The sequence below is a fragment of the Megalobrama amblycephala genome, linkage group LG24 (assembly GCF_018812025.1).
Source record: "Megalobrama amblycephala isolate DHTTF-2021 linkage group LG24, ASM1881202v1, whole genome shotgun sequence".
In the NCBI taxonomy this organism is placed as follows: Eukaryota; Metazoa; Chordata; class Actinopteri; order Cypriniformes; family Xenocyprididae; genus Megalobrama; species Megalobrama amblycephala.
Window position 1 is genome coordinate 16,358,255 of NC_063067.1, and position 19,499 is coordinate 16,377,753.

General features: G+C 35.3%; 1 protein-coding gene across 1 annotated transcript; it reads right to left on the reverse strand.

Annotated features, from left to right (window-relative positions):
* Positions 1-4,867: 4,867 nt before the first annotated feature.
* Positions 4,868-19,078, reverse strand: selenoi (selenoprotein I). The gene is given in 11 exon segments (XM_048177897.1): positions 4,868-7,563; positions 8,334-8,516; positions 8,650-8,830; positions 8,967-9,007; positions 9,009-9,016; positions 9,136-9,244; positions 10,084-10,346; positions 11,886-11,960; positions 13,412-13,520; positions 16,078-16,146; positions 18,885-19,078. Coding segments are annotated over 11 exon segments (1,203 nt in total). The 5' UTR covers positions 18,942-19,078; the 3' UTR covers positions 4,868-7,455.
* Positions 19,079-19,499: the final 421 nt, after the last annotated feature.

A 19,499-nucleotide genomic window follows, 5' to 3' on the forward strand; every position in this document is an offset into this window, starting at 1 on the left:
GATCCCCTCTGTAAAAACTACGGAAGAGGATTAGGGCCAAGCAATAATAAAAAAAAAAAAAAATACCATCCTGAGATTAAAGTTGTTAAATTTTGAGAATAAACTCATTAAATTACGAGAAAAAGCTAGTTAAATTTCAAGAAAAAAGTCGAGATAAAATGTTGAGAATAAAGTCATTAAATTACGAGAAAAAAGTTGTTAAATTATTAGAACAAATTCGTTAAATTATGAGAAAAATGTCATTAAATTATGAGACAAAAGTTGTTAAATTATGAGAACAAATTCGTTAAATCATGAGAAAAATGTTGTTAAATTTCGAGAAAAAAGTCGAGATAAAATGTTGAGAATAAAGACATTAAATTACGAGAAAAAAGTTGTTAAATTATGAGAACAAATTCGTTAAATTATGAGAAAAATGTTGTTAAATTTCGAGAAAAAAGTCGAAATAAAATGTTGAGAATAAACTCGTTAAATTACGATAAAAAACTTGTTAAATTTCGAGAAAAAGGTTGAGATAAAATGTTGAGAATAAAATCATTAAATTACGAGAAAAAACTTGTTAAATTTCAAGAAAAAAGTCGAGATAAAATGTTGAGAATAAAGTCATTAAATTATGAGAAAAAAAGTCGTTAAATTATGAGAACAAATTCGTTAAATTATGAGAAAAATGTCGTTAAATTTCGAGAAAAAAGTCAAGATAAAATGTTGAGAATACACTCATTACATTATGAGAAAAAAGTAGTTAAATTACGAGAAAAAATTCATTAAATTACGAATTTGTTCTCATAATTTAACGACTTTTTTCTCGTAATTTAATGACTTTAGTCTCATAATTTAATGTTTATTCTCAACATTTTATCTCGACTTTTTTCTCGAAATTAAACGACATTTTTCTCATAATTTAATGAGTTTATTCTCAACATTTTATTTCGACTTTTTTCTTGAAAATTAACAAGTTTTTTCTCTAAATTTAACAACTTTAATCTCGAGATGGTTTTATTTTTTTATTATTGCTTGGCCCTAATCCTCTTCCGTAAAAAACCTTTAACAAAATAAAATGAGAATGTTAAATCTGGCTTTATCCAATGTTAAGATTTCTGTTTTGGAAATGTATGCAAATCAGTGCATACGTAATTAGATAACATCTAATTTGCATATTTAAACTTGTAAAACAAAGAGATTGTTTTTAATGTACTGTGATAATTTCTATTAGTTTTTTGTTCTATTAATTTTTACCCTATTCATTCACTTTCATTGCAAGTGCCTCTCTCTATTTGTTGTGGTAACGTTATGCCACAATTGCCGACATTATTATTGCTATCGGCTTCAAAAAGCAGAATAAGATGTCATCTTATTATAATCAACATCTTCCCATTACCCCCCCTCTTGCCTTCCATCCTCTCTATCTCTACCCTAATCCCTCGGTCCCAGGACAATTCCACTACTCTTAATTGTCTGGTTGGGATTTGACTGATGCCCATTGTAGGTTTTAAGCTCCTATCATGTTTCTCGCTTTATGAATGAATGCATCTCAATGACATCACTCAACTATGCCAGTCGGTGCCAAAGGATGAGGATCCGTAAGCCAGCTTAGGAGTAAAATGGCTAATATAATTGAAGTATTTTACTGGGCACTTAGAATTCAATGAAGTACAAAACTATTGTTCAGGAATGTGGAAATGTAATTTTGGTACATCTTTTTCTTTTTTTTTTTTTTACTTGTAACTTGTGTTACAAATAAATTGTCAGGATACACAATTCTGGACTGCTTGCGTAATTGTAAACATCTAATTAGGCTAATGTTTGAGTATTTGAGGTGTGCCTGTTTTGTAACGTGTATGTTAAATGAGCAACTGTGTTGTGGCTGCTCCCCAATGGCCAGAAGGGTTTTGAATAATGGACATGTAAAGGAATCTTTCCCTCTTTTCAACTGGTGAGGAGCTCATGAATTATAAACACTTTGTTTTGGTACATGATATGGTGCTGAGGGGGCTTGGCCTTTGTGTGTGCGTGTATAGATATGTGTGCTGGAGAGAGATTGATCCGAAGTGAGTGTGGCGTGTCTGCACCTCTCCTCAGACTTGTAACCACATCGTTCCCCAACTTAAGGACACTTAAACATCCTGAAATTATATATAATCCAACTTTTTTCAATTTTATTGCATTAGGTAACGACATATCAAATGGTGGCATCTGCAAACAAATGCTGTTCTTTTCTCAATTTACTTTTTTGCAAAAATACTTTTAACCCACTTTGACGTCAAGGTTATTTTTAGTGTATGCACACTCAAGGGCGTAGATTTGGTTTCAACTTTGGGGGAGTTGAACGTTGGTATGGTAGTATTGTATTGGGGGGGGGGGGTTGTAACTGATGGCTTTGAATATTGGGGGGTTACTTCCCCCACCCCCCCCCCACCCCACCCACCCCCACAAACTACACCCCTGTGCACACTACCATTTAAAAAGTTTTTTTTTTTTGAAAGAAAGCTGCATTTATTCGAACAAAAATACTGTAAAAGCAGTAGTATCGTGAAATATTACAACACTTTAAAAAACACGTTTTCTATTTTAATTTATTTTAAATTAAGTGCAAGCTCATTTTCTTTAAAATAAATGTCAGTTGGTTGAATATTTAGCTATATAATGCAAAGACATTCATTTTAACTGTGCAGGCTTAGTTGTCTAACAGTATATGAACATGTCAAGCCATACATCAACTGGTGGTCTGACCTCAAAAACACCAAAGACCTAATGTCTGGACATTACCAGGGTGCTACTATTACCTCCAAGACAATCTGTCTCTGCTTTAATTAAACACACTGAAGAGGAAAATAAATATGTACCACCTGAGTGACTTGACTGGAAAGACTCTACAGGGATATCTTACTGTACTTGGCAACCTAGTGATGAAGAGGCGCTTCACCTCACAGTTCCATGGGAATGAAGATGTGATACATTTAGACCAAGATCATGTCAACGTTTGCTTTTTGTCCAGGAATAAGTGGTTGGACAGAATACACTATTACGCGTCTCTTTATATCCTTGAATAGGCCTAGATTTCTCAAGCTTAACACACTCTACTGTTCCAGCTACAGGAATGTTAATAACAATTTATCCAATGGACCGTGTCAAGGTGACCAGGCACTTGTCAAGCCCAATCTTGCATTAAACAAGCCCAAACTTGCTTAACACCAAAGATAATGTATAAATCACCAGTCAAATTGAAAAATGATGGACTTGCACATATGGACATTCCCTGATTGCAAACAATTCTGTAAGGGAAAAAATATCCACGAATAATTTTTCATTCATAGACTTAAATGCCTCAATGAATGTCTAATTTGCTGACTATTTATAATATCAAACTATCTCAAAACACCGCACAAGGCTCAAATAGCGCGAGAATTTTAACCCCCCACGTGCTTTGGTAAGCTGAAAGGTCGCGCGGCGTTTGAGCCGTTATTAACCTCGAGTTTATCGTCACTGATGTACGCGCCGTTAATCCCGGTTTGAATTAAAGATGAGTGCCAGGGCTTCTGGGTCAAGCAGAAGTGACACCGCTCGGGGCTAATAGTAAGTAACCCAGGTAAAACTTAACAAAACTTACAACTGCATGAAAAACTACAAACATTATTACACGAGGCGGGAAAACAGCCACACGTCCTCATATTCGAAGATTTGTGTGTGAGGTGAGGTGCGGTCGAGTCTGGACTGTCAGCACCTCGGCCTGACTTGCGTTTCCCAGGAAATAAGGGCTATACACCGGGCCTCTCCGGTTTCTAATGACGTGCATGCATTATTGAGCGCGCTCTCCCGGGCAGGACGGTGCGGTGCTACTCGAGGTACCGGGTCAGCCACGCACAAAACGGACCGCGCTCCAGGAACATTACAGTGACACAGGCGTTGTTTAATTCATGCAACCTCCGATTAACTGTCAGTTTAAGACCAGGATCATCCCGTGAAATTGCCCTGACCCTCAAACACATTGCAACACGTGTGTTAAAGCGATTTTACTAAATATGGTTTAACAATTATTAACAGTTTCTGAATTCTGAACATATTGAATGTCACTGAAGTCACACTACAGGGTTGTGCTAACACTTTTGTAACAAAAAACGTCTTCATTTTTATAATTAGAGTTAAAACTAATAATAGGCCTAACTATTATTGTTATTTGATTGGGTTCATAGAAAACACGAGTGTGAATATAATTTGGACTGCACAACTAAAAAGAGGTTTCAAACACTCCAGCTAAAGTAAAATGTTTATAGTATTGCAGTTATAATCACAAATTATGACAGAATAATTGCAATATATGTTGTGCAGGCATATATATATATATATATATATATATATATATATATCAGTGAATATTCAAATGTGTGTTGCTGAAATAATAACAAAATACCATGGTTTACTTAAGTAATATTTGACATTTAAGGAGTTCAGCTGACAAAATTTTGGAAATTCCTGCATTAGGCTATATATATAATATATATGGATGAGTGCCTGTGTGTATGTGCATATGTACTGTATGTATATATCTCATCTGGACTCTCTTAAACTCAATTTCATACATCATAAACCTCTCTTGGGATACAATTTTCTATATTATATATATATATATATATATATATATATATATATATATATATATATATATAAAATGCAAAGTTATCAAAATGTGCAATGACAATACACTGGTTTTATCAATTAATACAGCACCACATAAGGTTTTGGTTATGAAACAATATTGGTGGTGCGCTATTCAGTACCTGAAACACAGAAGAAGCACTGACTGTGCCTCTGAGTGAAATCCTGCCTGTCCTGAGACTGGCGTGTCAAAATCTGCAATAGGACAAAATGATACTGTGGATACACTTACATTTAATGGGGCAGCACAACAAGATAATGTTACAACATGGCTGGATTTTGTTTTACAATATGCAGAGGTTTGAGTGTTTTTATCCCACTTTAGATTAAAAAGAAAATGTATACAATTGCTTGTTCTCGAAAGCATCACACAAATGCAGTTATACAGCACTTAAGAGTACTCCTGCCACCTGTATAGCTCGAAAACAATCACATTTAAGAGGGATAGAGTTTAAAAATGAAAATAGTAAGAAACAAAATTAATGCATCAAGCAGCCACTCTGACAGCAGTCTCCGCTGACGATACATGCACTAATAACTTTTAAAAAATGTGCCAATTTGTGAGGTAAATTTGACCATCAGACTATGCAAAGAATGTCAAAGTTCTACCACATGCAAAGAAAAAAGCGCCATCTGCTGTCTAAAAAATAAAAAAAAAGCTTTCCGATCTAAATTTGCAGGAGTGCTCTTAGGAATGAGCTTCATCAAACCGTTCTTTAATATAATATATTGCAAAAGTGTACTGGACAGTATTTAGATATTGACATTACAACAAATACAGAATTTGCTTTGGATATAACATTCGGTTATGCAAGTAATCCATGTCATTTCTTGATTCATATGAAATGGGAGGTGTTTGGAGGATAAGAAATATGTACCTCACTGTATATGAGATTAAAAAAAATAAAAGATGAACAACAGCAATACAATGTTATAGCAACATGGACAGGCTGTACATGTTTAAACATTAATCACTTGGTTTCGCTGACTGGCTCTCATCTCATAGAAACAGAACGTATGGAGGCATGAGGTTTCCAGAGCGAGAGTGTATATATGTGTAAAACACATACACAGATATATACATACAGTACATAAGCACATACACACAGGCACTCATCCATATTCACACACACACACACACACATATACATATACATATATATATACATATATATATATACATATATATATATATATATATATATATATATATATATATATATATACATATATATATATATATATATATATATATACACATATACATACATACATACATACATACATACATACACACATACATTCAGCTCATGCACACTTCGGACACCTAGTGAAAGTTAAAAAAAATCCTATTACCATCATATAAACCGTCATTCCACCAAACAAAATACGTAGACAGACAAAGTAAAGGAAAGTGAGAGAAAAAAAGAAGACTGAATGCTGGAATGAGCTTGATGCAGGCCATGACACCTGTAGTTTGCAGGTTTAACAGACATGTTGGTGGCACACAGACTAGTGCTTTTATCGTGTTTAAAGAACGGAGCGAGGTTTGACTCGCTCACTCCAAGTGCACCCTCTCCTGGTCAGGGTTTGAAGCGCACTCTTCATTCAAGCACAAATAAACTCAATAAAAGCTTACTAGTGGAGCAAACAAAAAGAAAACTGGAAAAAAAACTGAAAATCGGCAGGCAGACACACCATCACCAATGTAAAAAGGAAACAAAAACAAAAACTTATCCCAGATAGTTCAAGTTCAAACCGTCAGATGTTGTGATTTGAGCCGTGTGTGATATTATAAATAAACTACTTGCTTGCGTTCACTGTAATTGAGTGAAGTCTTCAAACAAGTCATCTTTGAGGTGGTTTAAATTTGTCTTATGTCATTATTACAATTCTATATAGTTGTAGAGATCAGCAAAAGCACCATAGTTTTAAATAAGCAATTAACATCCCTGTTCCCTCATACATATAAATAAGCTTTAATATTAACTGAAAATTAGACCGTTTTCCCAGTCTTCTTATACTGTCTGTTATCGAAACATAATTCAGTAATGCCTCTTTTTGCTTTAATGACACTGGAAAGAATTTAAAAGACATTTCCCCCCCAAAATTAAGCAACTGAGGCCAAAATTAAATGCAATTAAAATCTTCAAATCGAATAAGCTAAAGACATTCATCACATCCTATGTGTGTGTCCATCATCATGTGGTTTGCTAGATGTGATGGAGTGTGTTGGGAGTGAGTGTGACTCATCTGAGAGAGAGAGTGTATAAGTGAGATTAACCATTCAAGGCTCCGAGTATCTCAGCTGAAAAGCACATTTCCTTAGGAAACAAGCGAAATCCCCAGCTTCACGGATACCACACAACCAAACCGTTTCCGCTCAGAGCGAGCAACACAATATAGTTCTTTCTGCGAGGAATAGGCCCTGTTACGCTGCTGCAAGTCGAGGCACTGTAGGTCCTGGGCTCAGTGGGTCCTGTTGTACAGCTGCATTTCTGAGCTACTGAGTCCCATTGTGTAATTGTGTGTCTGAGCCCAATATGTCCTATGGCACAGCTCCACCCCTGGGCACAGTGGGCCCCGTGGTGCAGCTCTGCCTCAGGGCTCGATGAGCCCTATGGCGCAGCTCTGCCTCAGGGACTAGTGGGCCCTGTGGTGCAGCTCCACCCTCTCGTTGATTGAGCAGCATCCTCGGAATAAAAAGGCGCGTTTGGTCAGTACAATTTGGTTTCCTGGTGTTAGCTGTGTCTCCTTGGTGATTGGTGAGAGTCGGCTAGCTGAAGAGCATACCGAGATAGCTTAGACCTCAGCAGCCTTCAGGCCGATTTTCTCCTCGTTTTGTCAGTCCGAATTGGGCTTCTTCAGTGAGAAAGCATATATGTTAAAATGATCACTCAGCTGCTTCACCTGCACAGGGAGACAGAAACAAAAGATGACAATGAGAAACACATCACAGCTAACAAAGGAGATTTACATCATGTTAAGAATAATCACATTTATATTACTACTATCATTATTTATAATTAATGTTTTTATTAGTTATTTTAATATTAATTTAATATGATGAATAATAATTGGTTATTAAATTATATATTATATATAATTATACATTTATATATACAGTCAAACCAAAATGTATTCATTTATTTTGAACATTTCATTCATTAATACAGTTTATTCACCATAGTTTAAAAAAATGAATATAAAATAAATAAATAAATAAAATATGACAGGATCTCAGAGTTAAACTGTGTCTGAAAAAATAATCTTAATTATGTCAGATAACACTTAAGCAAAACATGGTCAGGTCAAAGTGTCTGGATAATTTTTGGTTCCAAATTTTTATCAATTTTACTGGTAGTCCACTTTTTGGATATAATATGTCACAATTTACTTATTTTGCTATCCTCACTTATATAAATGAACTATAATGTCCTGAACCCACTAGTAAAAATATATAAAAAAAATGTCAGAATAATTTTTGGTTTGACATTATATATATATATATATATAAAATTCATATTTTAATATATGATACATACTAACAACAATAACTAGTGATTATTAAATATAATAATTAATTAAAACTATCAATATTAAAAACCACATAAGGAATTGTTATAATAATTTAAATTAAATTTTAAATTTAAATTATCTGTGTGTGTGTCTGTACTCACCACTGATACTCCATAGTGTATGTGAGTAAAGAGGACTACAGCGGTCCATATGTAAAGGATAACCGTTTCACTTTGCTGCACAGTCCCAGATATCACTAGCAACACCACAGCTGTCATCGGCAACAACAACAAACTCAATGGCTTGCATCGTGTATTGCTCATCTGGCATACAATGAGCTTGCACTGAGGGAGAGAAAGAGCATGTCAGGAGCAGACATTTGGCTAAATGTTTCAGCTGGAACTAAAAGGCATCCATTGTCATGGCCGCACAGCTTGTTTATCTACACCATAGAGCTAGGAGACTGTGCACACTCACAGTAACGTTGGAGAAGGCTGTTCCCACCATGAGATAAAAGATTCTGGGTTGCCGCTGGACAATGTCTGTAGGAGAAAAGCTGATCCACAGTGTAGACAGCACAAACAAGACGACGGGAGAGAAAAACGGCAACAAGGCCTCATACACCGAACTGTGCTTCAGGGTGTTATTCCGGTACGCCCTTAAAAAAATATATAGAAAGAGTGAGAACAAATTAAAATTTAATAGAGCATCAATGAAGTACAAAGAGTCATTTTCAACGTAGACCAGTACTGTGCGTTTTAATTGAGGTGCAAGAGGTCTGGAATGAAACTTACTTAAAGACATTGTAGAGGCTCATTGGCAAAGTTACAACAAACTAAACAACCTGTTAAAAACATGAAATTATCCTTTAATTTGTTAGTTTGGTCTGAGAGCCAATGAAAACACAACATATGATGTTTTATAACTGTAAAAGGAGCCAATGAAAGGGCAGAGTCCACTCACCGACAATCATAACAGTGAAGAAATCTCTGTAATAAATATTCCAAATAACGGGTTTGTACCAGGTTTCCACGCCAACCAGCGCTGTTATAAAGTACACGATAGAGATAGTCTGAAAAGAACAAACACAAAAAGATCATTACAATGCCTTTTTATGGTAATTATTTTCATTCAAGGATCAATAGAGTATTAATCTATTGTGTGTGATGTGCAAAGAAACTAAATTTAACCTGCAAGAATTTTATTACATATTTTTAAAATACACTGCCATGCAAATGTTTGGGGTCAGCAAGATTTTATTTTTAAAGAAATGTATTTTTATTCAGCAAGGATGCATTAAATCACTTAAAATGTCAGTAAACACTTTTATAATGTTTACATTTAAGAAACGCTGTTCTTTTAAACTTTCTATTCACTGAAGAATCCTGAAATATATATTTCTTGGGCAGCAAATCAGCATATTAGAATGTTTTCTGAAGGATCATGTGACACTGAAGACTGGAGTAATGATGCTGAAAATTCAGCTTTGTATCACAGGAATAAATTACATTCTAAAATATATTCAAATAGAAAACTATATATATATATATATATATATATATATATATATATATATATATATATATATATATATATATATATATATTATCTAAACAGTTTATATTGTAATACTATTTCACAATATTAGTGTTTTACTGTATGTTTGATCAAATAATTGCAGCCTTGGTGAGAATAAGCAACTTTAAAAAACAACAAAAAAATCTTGCAAACCCCAAACTTTTGAATGCTAGTGCATATTGTAATATATTGAATTAATATTAGGCATTTTTACATTTTAATGAATATTATTATATCACATTAATATTGTCTTACTTTAAATATTATATGCAATATATCAATTCAAATATTGATATATTTTAATGAGCTTATCATTAGGTCATAATAAATTACCACTTGACTGATGTCGTAGCCCCAGGGCAGGAACAGAATTCCAGTGTTGTACTTCTCCCAGTGAGACAGTATGAAGGAAAACAGGACAACCCATAACAGATAATACAGGGTCACCACACTGACGCCCGTATCACCACGTCCAAAGACAGAGTACACTGTAGCGACGAAGAACACACATGCCCAGCTGTCCAGGCCGTGGTCAAATAGTTCACCCAGTGGAGTGCTGGAGTTTGTTCTGCGAGCCTGTTTTCCGTCCACACCATCTGCATGAACACACACAACAAAAAATATTTAAAAGTCACATATGTAGGCAAACACACACTCCCTTGCTGTCACATCCGCATGTTTCAGAGATTCTCTGAAATATTCGCCGCTCTACCCTTCTAAAAATACAGTGCTAAGAAGCATGCTTCAGCAAATCTGCTGCATGGTCATATTTTCATTTGCAAATGCATGTTTTGTGGCTGTATACTGCTCAAATGTCCCTGTTTTGGTCATCTAGTGAGATATTAATGTATATAGCACACCTCAGTAGGTTTATAAATGTACACAGGTGAGAGAAAAAATTTGATTTGTGTCAAAATATCACACATGTGCATTAGGCCCTAGTACAAACGCACTCTAATAGACCTAATGTTGTCTTTGTTGTCATTTTAGTTTATGCTGTTAACAAGAATTGTGATTTTTTTTTTTTTTTAAAGGTGCCCAAGAATGCTTTTTCACAAGATGTAATATAAGTCTAAGGTGTCCCCTGAATGTGTCTGTGAAGTTTCAGCTCAAAATACCCCATAGATTTTTTTTAATTCATTTTTTTAACTGCCTATTTTGGGGCATCATTAACTATGCACTGATTTTTTCAGCGCGCCGCCCCTTTAATTCGCGTGCTCCCTGCCACACGAGCTCTCGATTATATAACAGCACATTTACAAAGTTCACACAGCTAATATAACCCTCAAATGGATCTTTACAAAATGTTCGTCATGAATGCTGTATGCATGCTTCGAATTATGTGAGTAAGTATTTATTTTGATGTTTATATTTGATTCTCTATGAGTTTGAGGCTGTGCTCCGTGGCTAACGGCTAATGCTACACTGTTGGAGAGATTTATAAAGAATGAAGTTGTGTTTATGAATTATACAGACTGCAAGTGTTTAAAAATGAAAATAGCGAAGACTCTTGTCTCCGTGAATTCAGTAAGAAACGATGGTAACTTTAACCACATTTAACAGTACATTAGCAACATGCTAACGAAACATTTAGAAAGACAATTTACAAATATCACTAAAAATATCATGTAATCATGGATCATGTCAGTTATTATTGCTCCATCTGCCATTTTTCGCTGTTGTTATTGCTTGCTTACCCAGTCTGATGATTCACCTGTGCAGATCCAGACGTTACTGGCTGCCCTTGTCTAATGCCTTTCATAATGTTGGGAACATGGGCTGGCATATGCAAATATTGGGGCGTACACCCGACTGTTACGTAACGGTCGGTGTTATGTTGAGATCCGCGTGTTTTCCGGAAGTCTTTTAAACAAATGAGATTTACATAAGAAAGAGAAACTCAATGTATGTCATTTTCATGTACTGAACTCTTGTTATTCAACTATGCCAAGGTAAATTCAAATTTTGAATCTAGGGCACCTTTAAAATATTTTTTGACAACCCTATTAAGCAAGAACATGTGCCTTAAATTAAACAAATGAATTAATTTTGCAAATGGATTCCAAAACAGTAAGACCACAAGTTAAGAGAAGATTGACCACTTAACATTAGTACTATTTAAAAAAAACACTTACCTAAGGTATAGGCCAGAAAGTTGAACAAACCAGCAGCTATCCATACCAAACTTGGCACATGTGTATAGCCTTTCCCTGTGCCACACAAGAACACCCACAAAATAATGAGTCCTATTTGTTAGGAGGTACAAACTCAGTAAGAGCTTTAAACTTCAATTTCAATTCACAAGCTTGGGATTCGATTCACAAACTTGTGATTCGATTTCGATTTAATATCAGTTAATTTGGATATATACAGTATATCAAGTACAGTACCTGGCAAATTTTCTCAAGGAAAAAAATAAAATAAAAAATCAACTAATGCTGTAAACTATACAGGGAATCAGGTGGTGCTACATTATTATAATACTGAAGGTTGAAATTAACTGATTTATATAGAAACATTTAAATTACACAAAAGGAAGTTTTTATAATACTTTATAAATACATAATTATGTTTCTACTTTTTTGAAATATAAACATTTAAAAAAAAGTTTATATTTATATATAAAAATTAAAAATTTGACAGATTTATTCAAACATCCATTAAATATTGAAGAACAGTAATATATATATAGTGAATATGTAATATAGTGCATAGTATATTTAGCAAAATGCTCCACTCTAGAGCTTTTCTGAGGTAAATGTAACTTTATGTGATATATTGTTTACGTTTTATTGATGTCTTTCCACAGTTGAAATACTGATTGAGAGATTACATTAGACATGATAAGGATTTTGGTAAGTTGTACTGTATCTTTTAACATAGCTTCTGATGTTTATTATATGTTGTAACTAGTAGTAAAGCGGAAGAGATAATCAGTTCACTCATGCTCCGCGCTGCCGTTTCGCTTGAATTGAAGCACTACAGTGATCTGTCACGCCAAATTAAAGAGCGCCAAAATTATATTTATTGTTTTTATTTCATATATTTTATATATATATATATATATATATATATATATATATATATATATATATATATATATATATAAAAACATTATTTAAAGGATTCAATTTTAATGTAATTTTTAGTATACTATAAAAGTTAGTGTTGGGGTAAAAAAAAAAAAAAATATATATATATATATATATATATATATAAAATTTAGGCCACATATAATGGGCTACATATTTATTTGATACATTACAGCATTAAATTTAATATACATGTTTAATCATTTATATATTTGAGTCTATATTTATATATTTGCGTTTTACGCTCTGTTATGCACATGTGAGAGAAGCTGTGAATGTGTGCAGGTGTGGCAGTGTATGATGACTAGTTGATAATTGTAAGAATGATGAGCTGGAAGTGAGACCTTGATCCTTGTCATATAAAAACGAAACATACTTATAAAACACTTTCTTTTTTTTTTATCGTTGTACATAATCATTAATTGGTAATTGTTGTAATCATTACAAATATGTTAAGAGCTCCAAGCTTTGATAAAGAAGAAGAGGGCATTAACCAACAATACATAATGCATCACTACTAGTGCATCAAAACTATAACAATCATACACACCAAAGTTTATTGACCTCACCTGAGGCATAAAAGTCAAAGTCGAAGAAGGACAGCATGGTGAAGGTTAGTACCAGGAACATGAACCCTGTAAATGTGATGAGGTTTGGGGCAATCCATGTAGGCAAAACCTGAGACATAGAGAGAGAAAGAGAAATTAGCAAGTTGCAAACGGTCTGCTCCCCCTCACAGGTAATCAGATCCAGACGGAACATTCATTAATGTTGCATATATGCAATTCAATGAAAGCAAAACACTGCGTGATGTTATTCTTTGATGTGAAATACCACTATGCATTTATGGATTTAAAATGTTTTTATAAAGATTGACAAGAAATCCTCATATTTTTATTAAAAAAAAACAAAAAAAACATGCGACAATATACACCGATCAGGCATAACATTATGACCACCTTCCTAATATTGTGTTGGTCCCCCTTTTGCTGCCAAAACAGCCCTGACCCATTGAGGCATGGACTCCTGAAGGTGTGCTGTGGTATCCGACACCAAGATGTTAGCAGCAGATCCTTGAAGTCCTGTAAATTGTGAGGTGGAGCCTCCATTGGATTGACTTGTTTGTTCAGCACATCCCACAGATGCTCGATTGGATTGAGATCTGGGGAATTTGGAGGTCAAGTAAACACCTCAAACTTGTTGTGCCCCTCAAACCATTCCTGAACCATTTTTGCTTTCTGGCAGGGCACATTATCCTGCTGAAAGAGGCCACAGCCACCAGGGAATACTGTTTCTATGAAAGGGTGTACATGGTCTGCAGCAATGCTTAGGTAGGTGGTACGTGTCAAAGTAACATCCACATGGATGGCAGGACCCAAGGTTTCCCAGCAGAACATTGTCCAAAGCATCACACTTCCTCCGCCGGCTTGCCTTCTTCCCATAGTGCATCCTGGTGCCATGTGTTCCCCAGGTAAGTGACGCATGCCCAGCCATCCACGTGATGTAAAAGAAAACGTGACTCAGGTCAGACCAGGTCACCATCTTCCATTGCACCATAGTTCAGTTCTGATGCTCACTGCCCACTGTTGGCGCTTTCGGCGGTGGACGGGGTCAGCATGGGCACCCTGACTGGTCTGCAGCTATGCAGCCCCATACGCAACAAACTGCGATGCACTGTGTATTCTGACACCTTTCTATCAGAACCAGCATTAACTTCTTGAGCAATTTGGGTTACAGTAGCTCGTCTGTTGAATTGGACCACACGGGCCAGCCTTTGCTCTCCATGTGCATCAATGAGCTTTGGCCGCCCATGACCCTGTCGGCGGTTCACCACTGTTCCTTCCCTGGGCCACTTTTGATAGATACTGACCACTGCAGTCCGGGAACACCCCACAAGAGCTGCAGATTTGGAGATGCTCTGATCCAGTCATCTAGCCATCAAAATTTGGCCCTTTTCAAACTCACTCAAATCTTTACACTTGCCCTTTTTTCCTGCTTCTAACAAATCAACTTTGAAGACAAAATGTTCACTTGTTGCCTAATATATCCCACCCACTAATGAGTGCCGTGAAGAAGAGATAATTAGTGATATTCATTTCACCTGTCAGTGGTCATAATGTTATGCCTGATCTGTGTATCATAATATATAATAACAACACATTTATATTAAATATTATTTTAACTATAATATACACCAATGAGCCAAAACATCAGCTTATCTTTGTAAAATAGCAGTTTTTTTAAATATCTAAACGTACACTCTTAACACCAGTCAATCAAGCATTATATTATGATATTATGATAATTAAGCACTATTTAATGATAGAACTTTAGTAATCAGAAGTAAAACTTGGTAGCCATGTATGAATGCAATTAGTCATTTTAACTGAACTTAGGACTGGTGGTGGTGCTTAGGATGTTGTTGGTCATTCAGTGTTTCTGTAAAAAATAGATAATAGTAATTATTATTAAAAGATAATTCTACTACTAATAACAATATGCAACGCACTAAGGATCAATGTGTTGCTGGGTTCATGAATATTAATCACGTTGTCAGCGTTCGCTCGAACTGATTTGCTGAAATCAAAACGGGGACAGTAACAGATGAGCGCCAGCCAATGAGATTGCCGTTTGGCCGATGGCTAATGATTGAGATTATTTAGTCACCCAGAGTGAAGATTTAGTCGCTTATTGTAGAGAATTGCCAACATATTTATCCCTCCTCTGACCACTGTTGGCAAATTCTCAGCACTGCTGACCGGAAGCAACCCACAAGCCTTGCCATTTCAAAGAAACTCTGACCCTGTTGCCTTGCCAGAACAATTTGTCCCTTGTCAAAGTCACTCAGATCTTTTTCCTGCCCATTTCTCCTACACCCAACACGTTGACAACGAGAACTTTGTTAGGAGAAAATCAATGATACTCACTTAACCTGACTGGTCATAATGTTTTGTTCAGCTCAATGTATAATAAATATATAATTTAAATACATTATAATAAAATATTTTTGTTTTGTCATATTTGAAAGTGTCCTTTGCATATTCTTGCCCTAATTTCAGTCTTGCGTTTTAATGCATCCATTATTTGTGTAAATAATTAATTATTATTTAAATAGTACAAATAAACATGGATCTATCCAGTGAAGTGATATTATTATTTTCATTTGAGGGACAGAATGCCCTTGTGCATTCTGGGTAACATCCAAAATGACAGTCAGGACTCTGAACGTTCTCACCTTTACCACTGAGTTCCAGAAAGGGTGCATGACGTAGATAGAGAGGGGGTTGGAGTCCACTGCACTGTACTGAAAAGAAGAGAAAGACAACAAAATATGAAGAGTAAGACGCCACATTAACACCCAGCTCAAGAAGTGTGAATGTTGAAAAGTGCTCACAACAGAGTGTTGCTGCTGTGTGAACTAATATGGCACACTGTTTCTGCTAACTTCAGATGAGATTATTATTAAAAATGTTAACTATATAGTATCACTGAATCTCTAATTAGCTTCTGCCCAAGTGGCTGACACAACTGGGAAATAAACTCTAAACTTCAAACCTACAGACAATTTAGAATGGCCTGAATGTAATAATATCTATCAAATACGAAACTTCACTTCAGAATATTATAATGTGCAGTATGATTTTCAACTGCATGTGTTCACTGCGTGAGGTCACACTTGGAGCTTAGGGGCAGGGTGGCCATTAAGGCCTCGAAAACATCTGGATCTGGGAAAGTCTGTTTCAAACCCTTGAACCCCTGAAAAGCATGCTTTCTAAAATGCAGTTATGTTAATCAGTGATGTGAATGTTATTATTAGCCAATGCTGCTAATTTTCAAAATGATCAAATATCACTATAATCATTTGTATCTGTCATAGGAGGATGTTGTTTCTGTGTATATGTTAAAAGAACTTACAGGAAGGCAGTGAGTGTCAAAATAGACAAGCCAGGCACTCTTGCATTTTCCAAAAAATCTAATTTTGAGAGATACACTGTTTTAGCTTAACAGTGTCAATACAGATACAGGGGTTAAAAAAAATCTGCACGTCATGCGTGTTGAATGACCTCTACAAGTATGTGCAAACATGCAGAGCAAGAATAGCACATACCAACTCAGCAGCCCGTAGGCTACACCTAACAGCACAAAACACTGGGAGCAAATAAATACAACTTATCAGACCAAGAGGACATTACACCAGGAGACACAGAGAGTCAAAGCCACTTTCATTCACATATAACCACTCAGAAAAGCATAAAACTCTCCGTCACACCCAGGAATTCAACCTCTCGACCCCGCTAGTAGATCCACACCCTTTTAACCAAACTATCATGTTCAGAGATGCCTAACACCATCATTAATGTTTAGCAACCAACAATGATCATCTTTTAGCATCCAATAACTGATATGCAAAACTGATTCATAATTGTTTATTCCAGGTATTAAACACAATAATAAATAATCACCACACAATAAAAACATAATATGCATTATGAGAATTTCAACAAAAACAATAATGTTATTAGCTGTTTGAGATATGAGCAGTCAGGTATTCTTGTGATCATTTTTGGGCCAGATCTTCAAATGCGTCCTGCTTCTAGCAAGACAAACAAGTACAAACAAAACATTAAATAAGGAAGGAAGTTACATTTTCTGATGTTTCCTGTTGAACACACAGTGGTATATCATGGCATTGTTGGGGGCTATTATTTAGAGATCCAAAAAAAATGCTGATCATCAAAAGACTGTTAATTGTTTTTTAATGTTTTTGAAGGGAGTCTCTTATGCTCACCAAGGCTGCATTTATTTGATCAAAAATACTGCAACAACAGTAATATTTTGAAATATATTACAATTTAAAATAACCATTTTATATTTGAATATATTTTAAAATGCAATTTATGCCTGTGATGTCAAAGCTGAATTTTCAGCATCATTACTCCAGTCTTCAGTGTCACATGATCCTTCAGAAATCATTCTAATACACTGATTTGATGCTCAAGAAACATTTCTTATTATTATCAATGATGAAACAGTTGTGCTGCTTAACATTTTTGTGGAAACATTTTTTGGGGATTATAAATAGGAAGTTCATTTATTTGAAAGTCTTTGCTGTCACTTTTGATTATCTTAATGCATCCTTGTTGAATAAAAAAATAATTAAAAAAACTACAATCTACAAATAACAGATTAAGTGTGAGTACTGGTAAAAAAAAAAAATAATAATAATAATGCAAAAATAAATAGATAAAACCAATTATCGTCTACCACCACCCAAGACACACAGACTAAGCAAGCTAATGCACAGGAGAATTTACTGTGATATCGTAAAACTATAATGATCATGAACACAAGTCACAGGTCGTGTATATATGCAACCAATGGATAAACAGCTTTGCATGTCAGTCGTGTCAGGTACTTCTACTGTAAACTGTATCAAAGCACTGACACTACATTGCCATCTGCAGACTAGTAATACGTGAATATTAAATGAACACAACGAACAATTAAAGTGAAAGCATGGAGAGTGTGTGACTCACATGCAAATTATGTCCTAACCACAGATCCTTGTTGGAGGCGGAAACAGGAGCCCATCCCTTTACAATTTAACCCGGTTTACAAACTAACCAACATAACATAAAGTACGTAGGTCAACTAAAACAGAGCTGGACCCTGTGGCCAGCTGGTAAAAGTACACAGTCGCCTAATGTTTATAAATGAAGATCTACTTTCACTGGCGGTTTCAAGTCACTGTATCACACCAATGAATTAGCCGGTTAATTCCACTAATATGTCTTTTGAACTCTCACATTTTATGTATAAACACTAATAACTAAATTGATGTATCAATTCTTCATATGAATTCGAGGGGAAATATATAGTTTCTCTTTAAAGGTGACAAAAATCTGCCGTTGTCCTTTCTGTAGAGCGGCACACACCGGCAGACCTCATGCTCTCATGATAGCATTACCAGCCCGGCACGGCTAGCCGACACCCTAAACTCCTACACACTGTGCAGAAAATGATGGATAAGAAGGGCCTCACCTTATACTTATCAAAACCTGAGAGTTGCTCTTGGGTGACATAGTCATAGAGAGCCATGATGACCGCTGCACGGCTCTGAGACGGACCGAATTTCACCACCCGTGCCGTGTCGGCTCACAGTATCCGCAGTGCTGCGCGTGAGCGGTGGCTGCTGTGGCGTGACGCCTGAAACTCCGCCCACAAGCCAATGTGTTCTTTCATAATAAAAGCCGAAGTGGATCATCCTCGTGCGAGGGACCCCCATCTTAAAATAAAGACAAGCCATCTCTATAGTTTCTTGTATAAAAAACAAATTTATACAATTAAAAATATACTCTAATTCTAAATATATCCTAAATATTATTTGGAAAATATTTAGTTTCTATTCAGTTACATTATTATGTTGTTATTTTATTATAATACAGATATATTACTGTACTGATTATTTATTTATATAAAAAATTACATTTTTTATTATTAATTTAAATTAGTTAGTTAATTAATTTTTACATTTTTTAACTGTTTTTTCTCTAAACTTTTCTACAGACCCCCTAACACTCGCAATCCTGGGGGTACTTAAAGGATTAGTTCACTTTCAAATTAAAATTTCCTGATAATTTACTCACCCCCATGTCA